At 42.7% G+C, this 21,043-nt stretch overlaps 1 protein-coding gene across 2 annotated transcripts in view; it reads right to left on the bottom strand.

Annotated features, from left to right (window-relative positions):
- Positions 1-6,491: 6,491 nt before the first annotated feature.
- The window catches only part of LOC131259190 (failed axon connections), a 51,418-nt gene continuing 36,866 nt past the window's right edge, over positions 6,492-21,043 (bottom strand). Inside the window, exons 2-5 of one of the 2 annotated variants that reach the window (XM_058260628.1) lie at positions 12,282-12,620; positions 11,703-11,849; positions 11,428-11,624; positions 6,492-11,331 (exon numbers count right to left, since the gene is read on the bottom strand). In XM_058260628.1, coding sequence (XP_058116611.1) covers positions 11,154-11,331; positions 11,428-11,624; positions 11,703-11,849; positions 12,282-12,620 — 861 coding nt within the window. In that variant the 3' untranslated portion in view covers positions 6,492-11,153. The remainder of the gene's footprint in view (positions 11,332-11,427; positions 11,625-11,702; positions 11,850-12,281; positions 12,621-21,043) is intronic. The other variant, XM_058260629.1, reaches the window with a different exon arrangement.

The raw sequence follows: 21,043 nt of genomic DNA, 5'->3' as shown, positions 1-21,043 counted from the left end.
CTCGTGGTGTTGTGTTGCAAGAACATATCTTTTTTTAACAGATTGCGGAGAACCGAGAAAACGAAAATCCTGATGCCGTCGTCTGGTGAGAACGAATATCCAAAAAGGTTTGCTCTCTCTCTCTCTCGTTCTTTTTGACAGCAATCCTAAACGGGACAATTCAAGAGCAAGGAAAAGGGATACTCTGAGGAAAATTCACACACTTTACTCTCATGCTCGTGCCTTTCCTCGACGGTGCGAAACACTGAGAAGGGAAAGTAAATTTCCCCCACAAGTGTCAGAAAAATTTCAACCTAGCCGTGCCGGTGTATTCCGGCCCGGAAAATCCCCCGAAGGCGCTGGGGTGTGGATGGGATGGACGTTGCACGGAAAAACAGAGCGAAAAGCGAGCGTACGAGAGAACTGTGGGAGAGCATTTTGGGAGCAAAACCGGGAAACTCCAAACGACGGCAAAATATCGATCCGTCTGCTAAAATTTCCTCCTGCTTTCCTCGGCTTTGCGGGGTCGCTGGCAGGTTGAAGAAATGGGCCGATAAATGTTGTCAAAAAAAACCATTTGTACAGGGAAAATATTCAATCGACCAAACACCTACCTTCGGAAAGTTCCAACTCCAGCTCGGCCAGCTTCTCCCGGACGTCATCCGGGAGACTCCCGTAGTCGACGATGATATCGCTCATGGTTGCTCGATGACGGTGAAACGCCGTTCCTGCCGTCTCGCCTTTCTACGGCCGCCTTTTCCCGTTCAACGACCGACGAGGAAAACCCGAAAACCGGTCCGCCGTGATGCACTCTTCGTCGCGGTCTCGCGTTGGCCACCGGGTTTACGTTTCTTTTTCTCCCTTCGGTGGGCACTGAGTGTTGCGAATCCTCACTTGGGCACACGGGCACACTTCCGGCTGACCGGAAATCAAACACCCAACAGGGTCGACGTACGGGGGAGATCGGAGGTTTGGCAAATTTTCTATTCCCCGTAACACACACCCCACAGGCCGAGGTATTTCAACACTTCCGGCTTCTTACAGGATCACCAACACGCACATACACACATACAAACACTCTCACTCACTCGCACACGTACAACCAATCTTCACGGACTTCGGCCGCACCGCAAAATCACTCGAGGGTTAAATGCAGGCAACACCAGGAAAACCTGACACAACATTCAATCGATCCGGAATCCCGCTAAGCCTGGGATGCTGCTTTGGGGAGCCGGAGCAAACGCCTCCCATTCAAATGGCCACTTTCACTCGGGGTCGCTAGCACTTGCCGCTGCTGCGGGAAGAAAACAAATTATGGAAAAATGCACTCCCACGGTTAGTTTACTTCTTCAATCTTCCCGATGCGATTTTATTGTGAACAGTGCACAAACACGCACACGCAATTTACACCTCGCCCAAGACCGGACGTCGGTACCACTACTACTACTACGGTAATTGCTGCTGCCACTTCCTGCTGCACTGCTCAGGGTTGTTCCCGTTGTGGTGAATCCTTTTGATTGCTCCAACTTTTATCACAGGTCCTTTGAAATCCTTTTTCTTGGACTACAACACGCGCAAATTAAGCGATCAAAGAACGAATCTATGTGTATCTTTTTACCTCCTGACATACACACGTATGTCAAGACCACTAGACCGAAAGACCGCAGCTTCCGATTTCGCAAAAAAGGATGTTTTCTGTGGCGCCCGGAATTGAGAATTGTATTGCCTCCAGGCGCACAGTTTCACTTACACAAACAACTAGCCTGGTTGTCACAGTGATATCCGTGTTTGCTTAACAATATGAAAAGGGCAACATTTACTTTTTCTTCAACTGAGCGATCGACTAAGAAGGTGTTGACGAACGGAGTTTTAAAAGACTTTTAACATTTGCTTGTCTGTTCTTTCTTTTTATCTTGCACTTGCTCTCTTCGCGTCGCGTTGATTTGCTTTTTTTAATTCCCGATGCAAGATACACCACAATCTCGTTCTTTTTCGTACGGGTTCGCGAGAAAATAATGCGAGAAAAAGGAATGGCAACAGGATGGAAGATCGAGCAGAGTAATGAAAAACACAACTCTTTTACAAGGGAGTTAAATAACCACAGAGGACAAACAAACTATTCGATACCGTGCGGTACCTTCTTCAGAATAGAAAATATAATGCACCACTGGATGGATTGCAGAAAACACAAAGAACCTGCACTACCAACTCCACGGCAAGCGAATACGGGAGTGCATAAGGATTGCTACGAAATGCGATCCCAAGGAGGAAAAGGTACCAAATTGTTAAACATTAGTAAACAAAACAGCATACAAAACACTTCACCGTGCGTACAGTACCATAAATCTTTCTATTATAAAAAAATATTACCGTGCATCATCACACTTCGGGCACCTTATCAACCACACGGATCGATAGCACAACTTGTGTTTTTATATTTGCATCATATCTTCACTGCACCTCACAAACGTATCCCGTACTAACAGCTGAATAGATAATATTACCGTATACTTTAGTATTTTGTCACAAAGATTGAGAATTGTTGGGCGCCAATCCGTTTCGAAGACCGTCTTCGCGACCAAACAACGGGCGAACCACCCTTTCACGACTAGTTCTACTCGCAGACTAGTGTCGGCAGAATTGGGATTTGGAAGACTTGAAGATTCGATCCCTAGACGCATTCCACGGATTCGAATCCCACTAGACGGATTCCAATGATTCGAATCCCATATGACGGATTCAAAACAAAATATTTTATTGATTTCAGTTTCCTTGACTCGGGTGTTGGTTAGAATGGATTGGACATAGATAGAGGTTTTTGTACGATTTAGCTTAAGTTCAAAAAACATTCATGAACATATTTTAACAAAGAATGATTGGTTTACATCGTCTGCGAGACTGTCTGATGCATTTGGATTCGGATTTGGGGATTCAATGTACCCACCACTAGGAACGAAGAAGCAGCGCGCCAACAAGCTTCAAAAACCTTGGTTACAGCTTGAAATAATGACTGAAATAGATAATTTGTTAATAACTTTTTGGTGCCTCAGTAAATTTCATCAACAGACCCCTAATATGAAAGGTCTTCTATCTTGATGCAACAAATATTCTACCTAGGTTCTTAGTTTATGAAATAAACATTTGAATGGGATTTAGGTACAGATACCTTGGTCGGTATTTTCTGCTGAAATAACAAATTTGTTGATAACTTTATAATTGCTGAACCTATTTGTACATGTGACCCCTCAAAAGAAAAGTCCTTGCAGGACACACAACTTTGTTCTAGAAAAGATCTTCCCGTCTTTTATAGTTATATGGGGGGTTTGCGACCGCCGAGCGGTAGCGCCGGTTAGAAAATCGACCCATGAGCGCCGGGGCTCACCACCTCGACGGCCTGGGTTCGAATCCCAACCGAGACCGAACCCTCCCCTGTACGAGAGGACTGACTATCCACGTATTCAATGGGAAAAAGTCTTGTAAGCCCGATTGTGATTTATTCGCATTGAGCTCACCTCTCTCAGGACCCACCTTGGTATTATTGGCCTGCAAATGTCAAATTTTGCTGAATGCAACATTCGATTTGTAAAACCCTGTAAAACCAGGATTTCATACTCTAGGCAGGTTGGTACAAATAGGCAATTTTAAATCAATCAATCAATAAAACAATTAATGTAAAAATTTACGCAGATATTTGAATGAATTGTAAACATTCGAATTTCAACTATATCGTGGTATATCGTGCGACGATATACATGAATTTATGCAATAGGTGATATATTAATTCCCCAACGAGAAATTTTGGCGTTATTTTGGGGTAAAAGAATTCTCTCCACAACTGCCCGCTGTTCTTTTCAGAATTCTTTTACCCCTTCTTTTGCAGCAGATTTCCTATGCATTCTAGGCGTAAACCGACTTCTGAAAAGAAGTGTAAAACAATTCTCTTTACACTTACGGTACACCTCAAAAGAGAACGCTTTTGACGTGACTGTGCGTTTATATCGGACTTCAACGCCGTTGGTCACCTGTTCGATCACAACACGTCCTTTGCCAGTTTCCGTTCGCGTCTCTTATCCACTGTCTCCTAATCCCTTTCCTCGGCCCCTGTCCCTTTTTACTCCCTTCGCCCATGTTTGTCCATCTGTTTAAATTCTAAGCTCGGACTTTGTATAGCCTACATGGCAAACAATTTGAAAATAAAATAATAATAATAATAATAATAATAATAATACCTATTTCTGACTATACGCGCAAAAAACGTATACCCATTCGTAGTAGATTATGAGCTGAGTTCAGGATATCTTTTCTTTCCCATAATAATTATTTTCATGCAGGAAAATATGTTTGTTTGATTTATTTTGTTTAAATAAATATGTTGTTTTGATGTATCGATAATAATAATATATTATCGTCCGGTTCGGAAGGCGATCAGGAGAAACATCCAGAAATGGTCCGACCTCTCCTCTGGTTCGTGTTGGCAAACAGCGACCAAGGATCGTATCAGCCTCCTTCGATGTACGATATGCTGCACCACTCCGTCATGGCCAGTGAAAACACGTAGAACGCGTTGATGTTCACTTTAAGCCGCTTCTTCCTCCTTGCCGAGACACTGAAATGTGTGAAAAGCGCGGACGCGCTGTGGGTTCTTACACACGTACTTACTGTCTGGTGCGAGTTAACCTGGTCCCGATTAACCACCCCGAGTCGGTCGATCCAAGAGCTGCTATCGGACACTGGCCACCGATGCTATATTACACCCGGTAACAACCGATGATCGCCGCGATGTCCAACCGCCACCGACCAGGTATTAACGGTGAGTTGCAGTTTCGGCACCTGTCGCTAAGGGTCATCGTCTCATCCTGTTTCCTTTCCTGCCCTTTTCCTACCATGTTCCATGATGTTGTTTAAAACTTGTTCTATAAACTTCACTCCGATTCCGACACCCAAGCCCGCGAAAGCGTTATTATTAACTCGCGCTCCCGAACAAGTAGCACCGATTTCATTAAAAAGAAAACAAATTTTGGTAATCGAAGCCACATGACGTTTCGCACGGTGATTGTGCCGAATGTAGGTAGGTTATGAGGTGTAAATGTCAAAAAAGCCTACCAATAATACACTTGAAAGGCGTTTTTTTGGTAGGCATGCACACCTTTGGTAGGAAAGTGCAGCACGGTTCTCCTTGGGTGGCTCCCCCTTATTTTACAAAAGTATGACAAACTTCGTTTTTTGGTAGACCTAGCCTGTGTTGTATAATTTAAGAGGTTGTTTTATATGTAAAAGTCTATAACCCTGCATTCAACCAAAGCTGGATGATTAGTTTAATCCGTTATGTCCTTTTAATCGAACCGTAAGCATTAAATATTCGAAAAGAATGCATGCGTGGCACTTTTGATATCTTCAGAGACAACTGTGAACCAGTAGAAGGATCTATACCGGGGCCTCATTAACCCTTTTATTTATATGGCACGGCATCCCCTAGTGAAACAAGGCCTCTCTCCGAATAGAGTTTTCTGTAACCGAAAGACGGTATATTATAGATCGGTAGTCGGCCGTTCGTAATACCGGGAGGTGCCAGATTCGAGATTCGATCCCACACTCGTAGGTCTAAATAAACGAATTGGTGTACCACCTTTTGCATACATTCAGTTATATCACCGCACAAGCGGTGTAGATCACGATCGAAAAAAGATGTACACGTTCACCTTTTCTTGTGAAAAAATCTACACATCATAAAAATGTACAAAACCTTCGTTTGTGTTGCACAAAACAAAGATTGTCTACAATTTTCGGTAAGTTTTACAATAATAAATCGTAGCAATTGCGGGGTTTTCATTAATCTAAACCTAAATTTAGCCCCATGCGCGGCAATAATGAAAATAACCTCCATCCCGAGTATATATGCTGGCTACTACTATAATCCAAAGACAGTGACATATGCCAAGGTGTGCTCACCTAAAGTTATACAACACGGTTTATACAACACGGGCTAATCGATAAAATATCATGACGTACGGTCGATATACTGTGGCACATTACGTACTTAAAACAAACGTTAATGCATTCGAAAAAATAGTTGGATCCTATTCAAAATGAAACTGTTGATAAATATTTGCATTGTCAACTAGTTGATTGTTGGAAAACTCACCTTTGCTGTAAGGTATCTTCCTTACATATAAATGTCTACTTCAATGAAAAATGTCGTCCAAACACCGGTCCAAACGTCGCTTCTAGCCAAGAAAAGTAGAAGGAAAAGCCTCGCCAAGCCCTTTCCTCAGCAGCAAAAATGTACATTCTCTTATGCACCCCTGCCTCTTCTTCTTTCTCCTTCTCCTCCTCATGCTCATCCTCCTCCTCCTCCTCATGCTCTATGATCGTTCTACCACGTTCTTGCACACGCTCATTTGGGATTTGAGGTACGAGCGATCGTCAGGAAGCTATCGATTATCGAATTTTCCCAAGTTTTTTCCGCAAGTTATCTTAACTGCAATAAAATACATTACTTTTAATACCTTTATTGACAATATTCATTGTAATACAGATTACATACAATTCTTTTTGTCTTCGCGTTAGTTTTCCATATCCCAACGACGATGGCGGTGGTAGCATTGAAGGTATGACTTACTGCTGTGGATGAATGACCTAAGCCTCCATATCCCTTTTTGTGCGATTCCAATATCCTATGTCTAGGTATACGATGAGATCAACTTCTCTTTTCAATTACTTTTGTGTTTTGCTATCAATCGCCTTCATCCATTTGTTTTACATTTGTTATATTTAGATATACAAAGTCAAGCTCACATCTAAACTGTAATGTTCTGCCATTTGTAATCTACGGCTCATCACTTACATTTTGCAACAAGCATCATTTCATGAACAAGAAAAACAATCGTTTTTTCCCAATTTACCTCGTATAATCATAGAAAGATCAAACTGTTTAATTTTTAATAACCACTTTTCACCACGTGGCCTCAAAGAAATTACGTCAATATGGAAAAGCAATTTCCAAATGTTATCACCGGACGAAATGTATTTTCCGTGTAGCAGAATTTAAAAATAAAATTATAAGTATACGATATACGCAATGGTTTAGCTAAATATGTATGAACAAAATTTACGGGGTTTTTCCATACAAAATCCTAATGCATTAGTATTTTACTATTTTTAATTATTTTATTTGGGAATCTTGTTCGTTGAGCCTTTCTTGTTTTGCCAATTTTCAAATTTTCCTTCACATTCTTCAATATTTTGTTGTTTGAGAAAATAATTACCCTTTGTATTACCTACTTATCAGTATCGTTCAATCATCAGTATTTTATGCGTATATTATGCTTCCGGTATTTTTCTAATAGTTTATCCCCTGTTCTTTGGAACAAGTGGTCCTGTTTATCATATTTATGGCCCACTTCCCGCAACTATACACATTTCAATCGTGTTGGTTATGTTTGCTGATCTTTTTGCGACATTCAAGTGTAATAGAAACTGAACGTAATGTGCAAAATCTGTTCATAAAATGTTGTTAGAACTTTACGGGAGTGATTCAAACAGTTTATTTGTTTCTTTTGTTCACTCCCATCATACGTTACGGTCGTTAAATCTATTGTTGTAATAAACATAGTTTATTGATTTGAGCTGTTTGATGTGTGAGTTGCTTACGGGTCATCGTGGCCAACATGGAATTGTTCTTTTGATTAAGTTTCTTACAACGGTATAATGAGTATTTTAAGGTACGCCACTGCATTTCTAAGTCTTCAAACACGATTTACTCACGTTTGATTACTTCGCACTGTTTGTGCTCCTATTTGTTGCGGTTAGGTTCATGTCATCTGATTAGTTTCGGTAGATTCGTTTTTGCTATTTTTCCACATGCCACAGAAGTACTGCAGATCTTCACATTTATTCCTATCAAGTTTTCAAACTGTGTTCCCTTTAAGTAAAATTGCAAGTCTGAACTGTCGCTGTTATTTTCCTGATAGTCCATAGAAGAAGAATGAAATAATCGTTAAGAAGTTTTTACGACCGACCAAGTCTCAGTACAACCTGAAACCCATTCGTTCAGGTGAAAGGTGAAAAAATTGTTTAATGTATTTAATAGATCATACACGAAACTATCACCGTTTTTTCCCGTACACGGCGTTCAACACGCTTGCTCCAAAAAATCTTGCTACAAACTTTAGACGTTTGTGTTGCTGATACTTTGGCAGTGCATTTTCATATCCTGTCTACCTTTTCCATTACAACTAAAAAACCGACTCAAGCAGCAGGATCGCATGTTCATGTTAGTGCAATACACGAATTCAACTCGAGGATACTAACCTTATCTTGCTGCTCACAACTAGTCGCGAAGGTGCACCGTGAGATCCCACCATGGTCAAACATCATTTGTTAAAAAATCTTTTGTTTTCTCTAGTCCATTTCAAAGGCTTCCATTTAGTTTTGTTGTTTTGTGGTTCATATCAATTTATTTCGCTTTCCTTTTTGTTCCTTTATTGGATGATGTTCATCAATGTTTTACGCCTAAATGTACGCATTTATATGGATGCAATGGATTTTCTTTTTAATGTATGTATGGCTAGTATGTTTACTTGTATGTGAAACTAGTGTGGTTTTTAACAACTTCGACAAGCTGCTTCACTATTGTGTGACATGACTATGGGTTTGATTTTGAATTGTTTAATATTTTCCTTTTCTTTTTCCTCAAAATTCCTGTCGGCTTTCTAACCGGGAGCTGTTTCTATTTCGTTTCCGAGTTTTTACTTTTCTTTCATGAGTTTTGAGTTTGATTTCCTTTTCCATGGTCTAACGAACTTACAGTTTCTAAACATAAACCATACCAAAAACCGCTGACCATACGAAGCATCGTACCCTACAGTCCAACATATCTTCGCTCATACATTTACAAAAAGAGAAATAGCTCAAATTTTCATCTTCAGACGAATAGAAAAAAAATCAACCATCTACTTCAGTTCCCGCAAAGCTAGCAATAACTTACAATAGGATGTTTAGAAGCATACTGCAACATATCGACTACCGACTACGTAGACAGGATTCCAATCCAGGCTAGAAACTCGACATCTCTTTCTCTCCCTCATATTTTCTCCTCAGCATACGTTTACATTAACTTAAACCCAATTACATTGCAACCATCGTGTTATCCGCGTTATTGTTGAAACTGCGGTAAAGTGCATTGTTTGCTGTGTAGTGAACGAATCATCAACGTAACATGTTGAAAGAACGGCAAAAAAAATCAAAAGCTTTACAAAACAGGAGAATGAACCTCTCAGGAGGGTGAACATTTTCTCTATTCTGCAGTTGCAATGCGCAAAAAGCCATCTAAATACTATACGCACGTAAAATCAATATTGATAGGTAAATATAAGACATATGCTGCTATCGTTTATTATACATTACCTTTGCGTTATTGTTCGCCTTTTATTCTGGCGTAAAATACTATAAATATAAAATATAAAAGAAAAAAAAATCCGATAGCAATTGTACAATTACTACTATCAATCGGTTCTGGGAGTACAATCTTAGCCATATCTACGAAGCTCGTCAGAGGGAGAGAGAGGGAAAGAGAGAGAGCTGTATTGAGATGAAAAGAAATGGCCGAACTATTGACATCCTCCACTGCAGCAAAGGGTCATGTGTGCGAGAAGACACGTGCAAATCATGTAAGAATAAATGACCATCTGCCAAAATTCAATCGCTATCTAGCTAGTTCCATCATGCGTCCATGCTTCCCCGGTCGTTTCTCATGCATCTTCCCCGCCATTCCAGCGTTATCGGGCACGATTGACCGATTAAACTCGCTGTCGTCGTAGTCGTCGTTTTCTGTTCAACCGAAATGCTGAGCAGACGAAAGTTTTATTTGATTTTTATACTCCTTACTTTTAACCTACTACTTTCGCTTCTTTGAGTCTACACTTATATGTTATGCCTGCAAAAAATCTTTACAAAAAATGAAAAGTTTTTGAGTATTGTATTCATATACCATATTCCGGTTGGCTCTCGCACGTGTCCCCCTAACTTTTGCCGATCTTTTTATTTTACGTTCCTTCTTATTATTTTTTTTTGCTTGCCTCTTATCCCATATGAAAAAATCTATTTCCTTCAAATAGTTTGTTTTCCTCTCGTTCTGATTTACCTTGGTTATAAGAGTTGTGTATTCATAATTTGTGTAGAAAGAAGAAGGAAACAGCTCCGTACGTACGAAAAAAAACCAAACAACACTACTCGGCAGTGGCCATTTCCGTTTGACGTCGTTTGTTTCACATAACTTCACACGTCTCCTTTCTTTGTGTCCTAGGTCTTCCTCCCCGGTTTCTAATCGTACCTCAACCCCCTCCCCCTCCATTCTCTTGCACTGACAAATATTACTCGTGGCAACTTGTAATCCCCAACATCCACGCGGTTTGTTTCTTATTTAAGCTTTTCTACTGCATCCGCTCGCTATCATCATCTGCATTGCTGGCACATTCGTCTAACCGTGTTTTGTCCTCGATTTCCTATTACCTTTGCCTTTCTCTGTTTCTTTTGTGTGCTTCCATCATTTGATCTTTGTGTTGGAACGCACATAGAGTTCGTTGATCCTTACTGATTCGTTTTTGCTTTACTATTTTACTACATAGATTGTAATTATTTCTTTTTCCGCTGCATACTAAATCAGCAGGTAAAGTAGTTCTTCGCTGTGTTACGCATGTTAAGAACGGGCATGGGAAAGAAAAAAAAAACTACGAAAACGAAAAACGATATTTAAAATGACAGACGAAAAACGCAGAGCACTAATAAACAACGAATACAAGGAAAACAAAACATTCCTTCTTACGTCGGTTCCACCCATCCGCTTCCAATCGGTGGCCGAAGTTCAAGATTTCGGTAAGATTTTCTTTTCTTTTCTACAAAATAATATATCTCTGCAAACGCGGGCGCGATTGGAATTTTGACGGTCTTCCTCCTCCTTCTACTTCTCGTCGCGAGAAACTTGCTTCTAGTGGCTACCCCTGTTGCTGCTAGCGTGTGTCCGTGTCCGTGTCGGTTGTGATAGTGGTGTTTGGTGATGGTGGTACGTCTGCTTTGCTGGCACACACTACTGCTAGCGGCATTAATGGTTACGAATCGTAGTGAAAAAACACCGTACACGCGCGGAAAACGTTGCACATTTACGTTGGCGGGCTGACTTATTTAGCGGCTGCCTCCTCTTTTTCTTTGTTTTCTTCCACCTTCTCGGTTTTTTCCTCCTTCTTTTCGGTCTTCTCGTTCGAGTTATCCTTTTCCAGCTCCTTCTCCGACTCGTTCTTGTCCTGTTCGGCCGTTTTTTCCGTATCGGCACCCTCCTTGTTTTCCTTGGTTTCTGGCCTGGTGGACACAAAATGTAAACACACAATTTAAATAATAATAAATATTCTCGGTTCGATACAGCTTTCACGAAAGCTGATAGAATATGGTACTTACTCTGGCTTGGGGATGTGCGCGTTCAGGTCCAGTTTGGTGCAGATGTCCTCCCAGTCTGGGAAGCAACGCTCCTTGATTCGCGAAACGTGTCCGACCAGATTTGGACAGTTCTCCTGCATGAACTCCTTCAGACCGTACTTAACCTCGTCCAGGATGAAATGGATTTGTGCCAGAACGGAGAATGCAACACAGTCGAGCTATGGGTAGGGAAAGAAGATAAATATGTATATTAAAAGATGTCCATTCCATCAGGAGCATATAAACTCTTGACTCACCGTGGTTGGTTCGTCACCGAAGAAGAATGGCTTATCGGCCAACAGCTCGGACAGCACCTTCAGATCCTTGCGACCGAACTCCTCGATCTCCTCTGGCTTGTGGACTCCCAGTCCTTGAGCTTTCACCTTTTTAGCACCCTGGAAACACTAGAGACGTTAGAGGACGGATTGTTCCGATTAACAAACGAGTGCACACTACATGGTATGGTTTTTGATGAATGTTCGACAAGGTTTCGTTGTCTCCTGTTACCGGAGAGTCCAAAAGAAGTGATTTCCAAATGGTGTCGCAATGTTACCTGACCCCAAAACACATGAAGATGGAATAGTAAGAGGTGTGTGCAGTCATGCAGAGTGATTCGTTCGCTAAGAATAATGTCCCAGGGCAAGTTTAGCCTTTCTATCAAAGGAAACATGTTTTTCATAATTTTCGTGTAGCCTCTTCTGTGGTTTACTGGTGTAACGAAATTGTATGATTGCCAAAAACTATCTAAGTGGGTGATGCATGCAACGGCATAACAACAAGACAAACAAACCATAAACACCAACATTCAGGGCGGTAGGAGAAAGTGGTGCGCATACCTTGCGACTGAACTGGAATTTGAAGAAGAAACTCAACAGGGCATTCGGCAGACGGCTTCCGAGGGCGTGCTGCAGGTTGATTTTGTATCCCTTGACCATCTGTTCCGTGTTCTTAATGCGCCACGACAGCACCACCCACACGAGATGGTTCTCCAGCATCGAGATCATGGCGTGCGCGATGTTACGCTGCTCCTGGGTGAGGGCGACGTCCAGATCCTTCTCGAAACGCTGAGCCAGCTCGGCCATGATGATGGTCGAATCGGCGATCTCCTCCCCATTGACCTCGACGAACGGCAGCTGTCCCTTCTTCGAGCGCAGCTTCAGCTTGTGGTCAATGTTCTGTAAATATAGAAGAAGAAAACAAATAATTTAGCATATAATCTTCGAAAATAAAAAAAGAACAATTTTCTTTTTTGAGACTATATATTCAAAATGTTGTTTTGAAATTTGGAAAGGGCTGTTTCGACTTGAAAAGAAATTCTTTTTCTGCAAAATCTTTTGGCTATAATTATAAATGTATTCGCCTGTCCTGTTTGTTGCCTCTAAATCATATTCTATAATGAATTTACACACTATTTGGAATATGTAAATCGTATTAAGCGTGTAAGCACAAAGCTTATTTTAATTAATTCAACTTAGATTAAAACTTCCCAGAAAAAGAAGATATAATATTTTTGTGGAATGGTTTAATTTTTTACAATGAAAAATGTATTTTAAATATATAATATTTGATGAATTTCACGACAGTAGGACATTAGGTCAGTTTTTGGTTAAGGTATGGTGAAAATGCCCAACAAAGATTTACTGGCTTAGTTTAAAAATCACCAGTTCACACATTTCTGTGACAGAAGAACATTATCCCAAAGCCCAATTTATCATCCAGTCGGTTCTCTAGGATAGGCTAATCTCTGGGAATTGATAGAAAATTGCGAGAAAAAAAACAAACTGCAACCAAAAGAAAACGAAGAGCGGAAGGCTTTCCAAAAGACACACAGGAGAAACAAAATCTGGACCATGTATCTATGGTCGTCGCCCTTCGGCGGGATCCCCGTCCGGTGTAGCTTGCATTTGGGCTGGACCGGCGTGCGTGCAGCCGTCTGCTGTCACACTAACACAGTTGCATCCTTTTTCCGGTGGTGGACGCATCGTGACAGCTTCGTACTGTGGTTTGTTGCGCGCGCAAACGAAATCGCTCCCGAGTGAGGTGTGCCCTCCAAGCCAAAGGAGGTCCTTCTTCTACCACCCACCCTCGACGTGATACCCCCAACGACCCCTCTTTTCTTCACCGTTCCAGCGTTCCGGACAGAGGTCCTGTACATACACACGCATAATACAGGCTCTTCTCCATCTGGGCCACGGTTGGATAACTCCCCTGAAATCTAATTTTATCCATCAAAGAATCCCTTTGTGTTGGTTTCTCGAGAGCGGCCTAGCAAGGAATAAGGGACCGGCGGTGGGCGCGCTTTCCAATACGCCCCGGGCAATTAGCACCCACGCCCAACATAAAGGAAACACCGGATGTCTCCATGCTCAGGCCGAGTTATCGCTTTTCCCTTTTATTAATTGAACGTTTCGCTTCTTGTAATATATTTCAAAGCTGCATTTTGAAGGATTTTGTTAAATGCGCTGGAAAATATAAAATAAACAATCCGATTAACCAAGATCCGACCAACTAAGGCGATCAAGCCGGGGCAAGGGTAGTCGCGACAACGAAAGAGGTTTGCACTTCATGTGCAGAACCACCCAACAACAGAGCAAATGAAAAGCGTCCTTTTTCCCCTTCGTGTCGGAAAAAACAGCGTGTTGGCAAAGCTGTCATTGTGTGCTCGCGCACACCATGAAACGTCCAAGTGTGCGACACCAATACTGTTCCACCGTGTAACATTATTCCGTTTTGCTAGAAAACGGGGCTACGGGCGGAAAATCCTTTTGTACTTTTCATGCACACACACACACACACTCACGCACACAAATCTATGTCAGGGTGTTTTCTTATCAGCATCATCAGCGGCAGCTCGTGACGAGCCATTGCCCCGAAACGTTCACCCATACTGGCGCACATGGAAAAGCGGCTTGCCGGGTCTCCCGCCCGGAACTGTGGACACACGCTCACCACTGCAAAAAGCGGGCGCGTTTTATTGATTCAGGGGACGCTAGCTAGGATTCGAACAAGTTGGGCTCCGGCGCTCTTTGCAGATCCAGGCGTTGCCGCCGTTAGCCGGTACATGCGTATGCCTGTATGTGTGCGTCTGGATGGATGGAAAAGCGCGGACGTGCTAGTAGTGGTACCCTTAGCAACAGCGGCACCATTTCGGTTTGAGTCCTCCGAAGGAAAAGCCTGCCTAACGCCGGTGAGCGAATGTTGGCATGTCGAAACATAGGAACAGAAGCGGTGCGCCCTACCGTTCAGCGTGCCGTTTTCTTCTTCAGCCGTGAAAATCGGTGGAAAATCGCGCTGTGTGCTCGACGGCACGGCGGCTGCTAGGGCCACTAATGGGTTCGGGCGTTCGGGTTTCCGACAGCCGGAACGACCGAATACGACACACATCAAACGGAATGTGGGGCTCGATTTTCCTTCCAGTTCCACGCACTTGGAGTGTTCAATCTGCTCCCCGGCCAACTTCCCACCAAACAGCCATCAGCCGCCCGCTCCACCACCACCTGCCCGTCAATCGAGCACCACGTCATCCGGTTCGATTGCTTCATCTCGTAAGCGACTGGGCGTCGTTTTGCGGTGTGTGGGCTGGGTTTTCTAATGGTAGAAAATGTCTCGACGGTATCGCCAACCCCAAAAGTCCTGCCCGTGTGCACAACCTTTCCCCCACATGGCGCTATGATCGGAAGCTGAAAAACAAAATGGGAGCTGTCGAGAAAAGGTCTGATGTTGGGGCTTTCTTTACCATTTTCCAGATTTTGTTTTTTTTTTGTTTTTTGCACCGAGCTTTGCCCGTGTCCAGGCTATTTTCCATGACGTTGGAGACTATTTTTTACACTATAACACTTTTGCTTGTCATTCTGTGCGCCCTCCTTCGTATCCCCAAGCAACGGTTTCTGCGAACAGCGTTCTCTTATTTGAACAGATTTTTCTTGATGCTGTTGCTCCCATTTCCTTTCGCCTATAATATCAACGCAAATGGTGCCCGATTTGTCCAATCTCGGCATCCCTCGGCTTGGTTTTTATCTCCCTCACTCTATTCTTTTAATCTATTTTGCTTCTACTTTGTTTGTTCAACACAGATTCTAAAAATGGAAGGAAAGAAAACAAAATTAGCAAAAAAGTTGTCCAATCTATAGGAACATTTCTGTTTTTCTGGGGTTTTGATAGCTGGTCAAACACCGCTACAAGTAATAAGCCTACTTGTTTGCTCTCGCATTCGACTCATCGGCAGGGATGTCCGGCGGCTAGAACAACCATTGCCGAATGCGCCCACCGGAAAAAGTCAAATCGCATTCACCGAATCGGATCAGCTTTCAAAGAGGCACTTTCGGCCTACATTCAACGAATCCGGTTTCAGTTTTTATCAATCTATTTTTGAGAAGCAATGCTGACTGAGCTGATAAGAAAGAAGTTTTTGATACATTACGACAAATTGAAAAAAGGTTATTTGTCCACCAGGGTGAATAAATCCGTCAATTTTTATCAATTAAATGGTTTTTTTGACTACATATATTTTCCTATGCTAACGATACAATAAAGAATTTTCGATTAGTGTAAATATGCCACTATTTTATTTAATTGAGTTTTATAATAAAAATGTAGAGCCAATTATTGAGCATATGCTTTAAATTGGAACATTTACAGCTTGCATTTTAAAACATTAAATCTTACGCGTACTTTTGTGTTGGATAAGGGCTTGGAATTAAAATACCAATTAGTTGTAGTTTAATTGAGAAAGTTAAATTTTGAACCATTTTTGATTTCCAGAAGTATTTCCAGAAGTAATAAGAGTTGATCAAATTTTCAATTTTTTTCCGGTGAAATGAATCCCAACTATGTCGTCTCAACACTCTGATACATAACACCAAAAAGCACCCACAAGAAGTACCCGTTAAACGCTGCAATAATGCTAATGTCGTCGAGCTCAATTAATTTATAACGCTTCATTGAGCGCGCCAATCATCCCAACATTTAAATGGACGCACTCGTCCATTTCGTTTCGAAGCGTAGTACTTCGCTGCCGTAACTCGTTAGTAGTCCTGTCCTGTGACGTACAGACGAGACATCCATAAAGGGGCCGTTTCATGATTTCCCCGTAGATGGCGCTACAGCCGAATGGACTGATTCATCCGAGTTTAGCAACGATCAGCACAAATTCCTCCGCCGCCGCCCGTGGAAACGTGGAATGTATAAAAAATGCAAATTGAATTGTTCTCACAACGTTAAGGTCCTAGGGCTTCGCCAGCACTAGCACAAAACAACAGCACCTCATTATCGATGCAAACAAACTACAACATCCACCGGACGGTCAGGAGGAAGTGGACAAACCTGGCCTTGCGATGTTCGATCGGTTCGAGGGGGGGGGGGGAGTATGATGCAACGGTTGGCGTTATCTCATATCGGAAGGACGGAAGGCCAACAGCAGCGAAAGGAATCCGACCAAACACCGACCCCGCGACGTACCCTGCCTGTTTTTACCTCCACATCCCCGAAGAAGGAAACCGGTCGGGCTGGTTCCAGATCAAAACGACGCAAACGTGATGCGACGATCGGACGGTTGTGGTGTAGACGTGGAATATGATGATTATGACGATTAAGATGATGATGAGGCCAGCCCAACATTGGCCGCGGCGGTGCATTCAAAGCACGAGCCGATCAGGAATGTCGTCGTCGTTCCAAAGCCGATCGCCGCCGCATATACTATTTTCGTATACTAGATAATCGGTAGCGCCATCTTGCGGCAACAAATCCAAAGTGTTTAGCCGTCACTTGTTGTCGTCTGGCAGAACACCTGCCACAGCCAGGGTTGGAACTTCTTCCGCATTCTGTAACTTGTTGAGTAGCTGCACACCCCGCTGCCACAAGCATCCGCATCACCTTCTTGTAATCCTTGTTTCTTCCGCAGTTCAACACAGTTATGCGCGAACAACGGAGAGATGATTTGCATAATTGAAGGCGAACACCACCTACACACCAACCTCCTTTTTTCAGGGCAACCCCCTGCGGAGCGCGTGGCGAAAAGTTGTTTAATGAGCAAAAGAGCGTGGAAACACGCAAACCACCGGACTATACAAACAGGCCGCCGAAAGCAAGCAAGACAGAGCGACACCAGACGGCCGGAAAAACAAAGTCACAGCACCCCCAAACGAACTCTCATTATCGTCGCTTAAGATTTCTTCTAATGCGTGTCGAACCGGACTTCGAAGCGAAGCGTGTCAAAGAGCGAAGAAGGAGCGAGAAACGCATAATTAGAAGCATAACGCCGTATCGAAGCATCGAAGAAGAAAAACACGAGCCGGGGGTCCAGTCGGCCTGAAACGGACAACTTCACTGGGAACGACACACGGAAAGTAAGAGGCCGTTCGAGCCTTTGCATCCCCGGTAGAAAGTGACAACATTTCCACTCTTCTCGACCGCGCGAGGCAAAGAAAGTTCGGCGTTGGAATGAGTGGAATGTTCTGCTCGGCCTGTCGAAGGAAAGCGAGCGCGCGCGCCAAGATTCGTAGATTAGATTCCACCAACCTGTTTGCTGCCGCTGCCGCCTGCGTCCACAACCGGACATTCGGTTATGGTAAGCGAGGCACGAAACTGAAACAAAAGGGTGGGGAAAAGCACGCCCGAAGTCAATGGACCCGTGGCAAAATATTAGGCAGTTCCCGTCTCCTTGGTTGTGGACGATAGGACAGGCAGGGGGTAAGGTTAACCATGCTGCTGTGGACCTCGCGACATCATCCGAACGGATTAGGTAATTTTAATCAACTCACGTAAATCGTGTCAAGCTGGGTGTGGTTGATGCGCGCGTGTGTTGTATACCGACCGGAATGAGGACCCCCATTTTGCCTTGGGGCCGTACATTTCAGGATTTCATCACCGTCGAAAGGGAGAGTGAAAGAAACACTCCCGGTGAGATTTGTAGGCTCATCAGATTCCTGCGAGTCGCGTGTGCCAGGCAAGGGTCCCTTTCTTGTTGATCGTGGCCTCACGTCGAGCTGATGGCGACATTCCTTTTCGTCATTGGAATGCAACGGTGGAGTGAACGTTGGGTTGTTTGTGACGGAAAGACCCCCCGCTCAACCTAACCTGTTCGATGGAATTTCGAAGGTATCGGTTTTTACGTGACTTGCTCGACGAAGGAACTTCCTGATGTGCATGACTTTCGCTGTTTTTTCATTGGGATCCTCCAAAGTTGAGGCTTACTTCGAATTTCAGAAGAAAGGAAAGGATAAACTTCACCCTCCAGTCAATTTATCCAATGCAAACATCTAAGAGATAACAATCAATCGTGTTTAACAAGACATCAAACATGACTAACGGATTCCAAACTCTCTTTCAAAGAAGTTAGAGAAAGACATGTAAAAAGTACACTTGGCATTTCGTTCGATGGCGCACGAGGAAAAACATAACGAGCACAACTTTCCATCCAACTCACAATATCCGAGATGCAGACAAGCTGCTCTTGAGCTGTTACTCGTTACAACCCTGCATTACTGCAGAGAAATGAAGCTTTATCCCGAAGTATTGCAACGGTTTCGTTCACAGATGACCGTCGCAAAGGTCTTCAATCCCTAACATTCAGCAGGTATTCTGCGCAATGCACTCCAATTTGCAAACCGATGCACCCGACGCTCGAGCACTTGGGATAGAACGAAGATGTTTTGTATTGAGCCAAAATACTTGGGAAGGCCCTAGGACTTGATGATGACGATTTTCATTCTTCTAGCTCATTAGGGAGCTTTCAGTTCAGGCAGAAGTGAAGTGGGTTGCCTTTTTTCGCGAAGTATCCTTGCAAAAGGCAAAAAGCTTTCATTTCTTCTTCAGCCTTTTGCATAAAAAAGAGCACCCCTTCATTATGTCTCAATAGGGCCCGAACGCTACACAAGAAGAAAGCAATTTCCCAGCGTCATACCTTTCCTCTAGTTGTGTGTGCTTTTGTTTAACCACTTCCACCCGGGACCCTCGAGAGGCGTTCGGCGGGATCACTGGAAAAGGATAGTTGGATGGTTTGTTGTTTGCCCTAACACAACACCCCTTCGCACCGACGACGACCATCCCGACTCCGATTGACCCCGGAGGACGGAGGAGGAACACACCCACCCCACTTGAGACCATCTCGATCACTTGGGTTGGGTGGCGCTTTCTCGGGGGGATCCTTCAGTGCGTACGTTAACAACACTCCCATGTAGTCCCTCATAGCGCGAGGGTCAACCCGAGATGGTTCGGGTTTCTGTTTGCTCTGCCCTTCGCACAGAAGTGTGGAACCATGGCTTGTGGAGAGAGGGGGGAAAAAAGGTTCAATATTTGGTTAAGCCCCATTGAGCAGCTCCCGTCCGCTCAACCTTGACTCTCGCGCACAAGCATCGTAGCGCGACCCGGGGTTGGGCCATGACCTGCTGGTTACACACACATAAAGGGGACTCGCTAGTGACATTAGATGGCAATTAATGCTGAAACATCATCCTCAGAAGGGGAATGTTTAAAACAGTTTAAAATCAACCGGAACAACGATGGTAACAAGCTGATGTATATTTATGTTAAGAAAATGCGATATGGTATTCAAACTTTATTTGTACGACGGAAAAAAGTGTCATAAAGTTTTATCGCATCGGTTATGTACAAAAACTATTTTTCAATTAAAAATAGAAAATAGCTTCAAAATGATAATTGCTATGATAGACAAGTAAACCTTAAAAGCATGTAATGCTACAGACATGATTGAAAAATGTACTTGCTAAACCGTTTTATCGTATCGGTAAGTGAACAAACATGTTCAGCTCTAGTTATTACGTTTTGAAACAATTGAAAAATTAAGTATTTTTAACTCTGCTGATAAAAGTAAACTCAAATTCATTGGAAAACATAACTTATATTTACTTGCTGTTTTACCATCAGCAAAAGCAACCACTTTAGCCCAGAAAGTTAAAATTATTAATTTTGAACACCACAATTTTTTGTGAATTTTTATTTTTCCTTCTCGACAATCACTTTGAACAGTCAAATATTTTCAAATCAGTCAAAATACTATGAGCAGTCAAAAATAAATAATTACAAATCCACAAAAAATCGGTGGAAAAGAACAAACATTAGTGAATTTTTGTGCATACTTTGACGTAAGAGAGTATAACATAGAACACAAAATAGAAAATAAATAAGGTTCAATGCAAGTAGTTATTTGCGGACTATACATTTTCAAGATAAAGCCCTTGTTTCAAAAGCAATATGAAACTTTGTGCAATAATAAATTATGATAAATCAATTTTGATTCTAATTGGGAAATAATTTTTCTACATAACAGAATGATTAAAGATAATCCCAAAAATAGAAAAATATGCTGAAATGGAAGAGTATGCATAACATCATGTAGTTTCGAAGTATTATAGTATTATTGAAATGCCCTTTTGTTAATTTATTCCAAACAGTAATGCTGGCTTTCGATTATTGTTACACACAAATTAGGTCAATGGGGTTTTATGTTGGACACCCTTTTTCGGGCCATAAAATGTTAAAACGATGAAATTAACCAACGGAAATAAACACCAAGAGTTAATTTTCATCATAACGAGTAGAGCAGAACATTTTCGGCCGCGATAATGATGCGCTACCGGTA

This window comes from Anopheles coustani, chromosome 3 (genome assembly GCF_943734705.1).
Source record: "Anopheles coustani chromosome 3, idAnoCousDA_361_x.2, whole genome shotgun sequence".
In the NCBI taxonomy this organism is placed as follows: Eukaryota; Metazoa; Arthropoda; class Insecta; order Diptera; family Culicidae; genus Anopheles; species Anopheles coustani.
The sequence above is the reverse complement of the archived record's forward strand: the minus strand, read 5'-3'. Positions and strand labels throughout refer to the sequence as shown.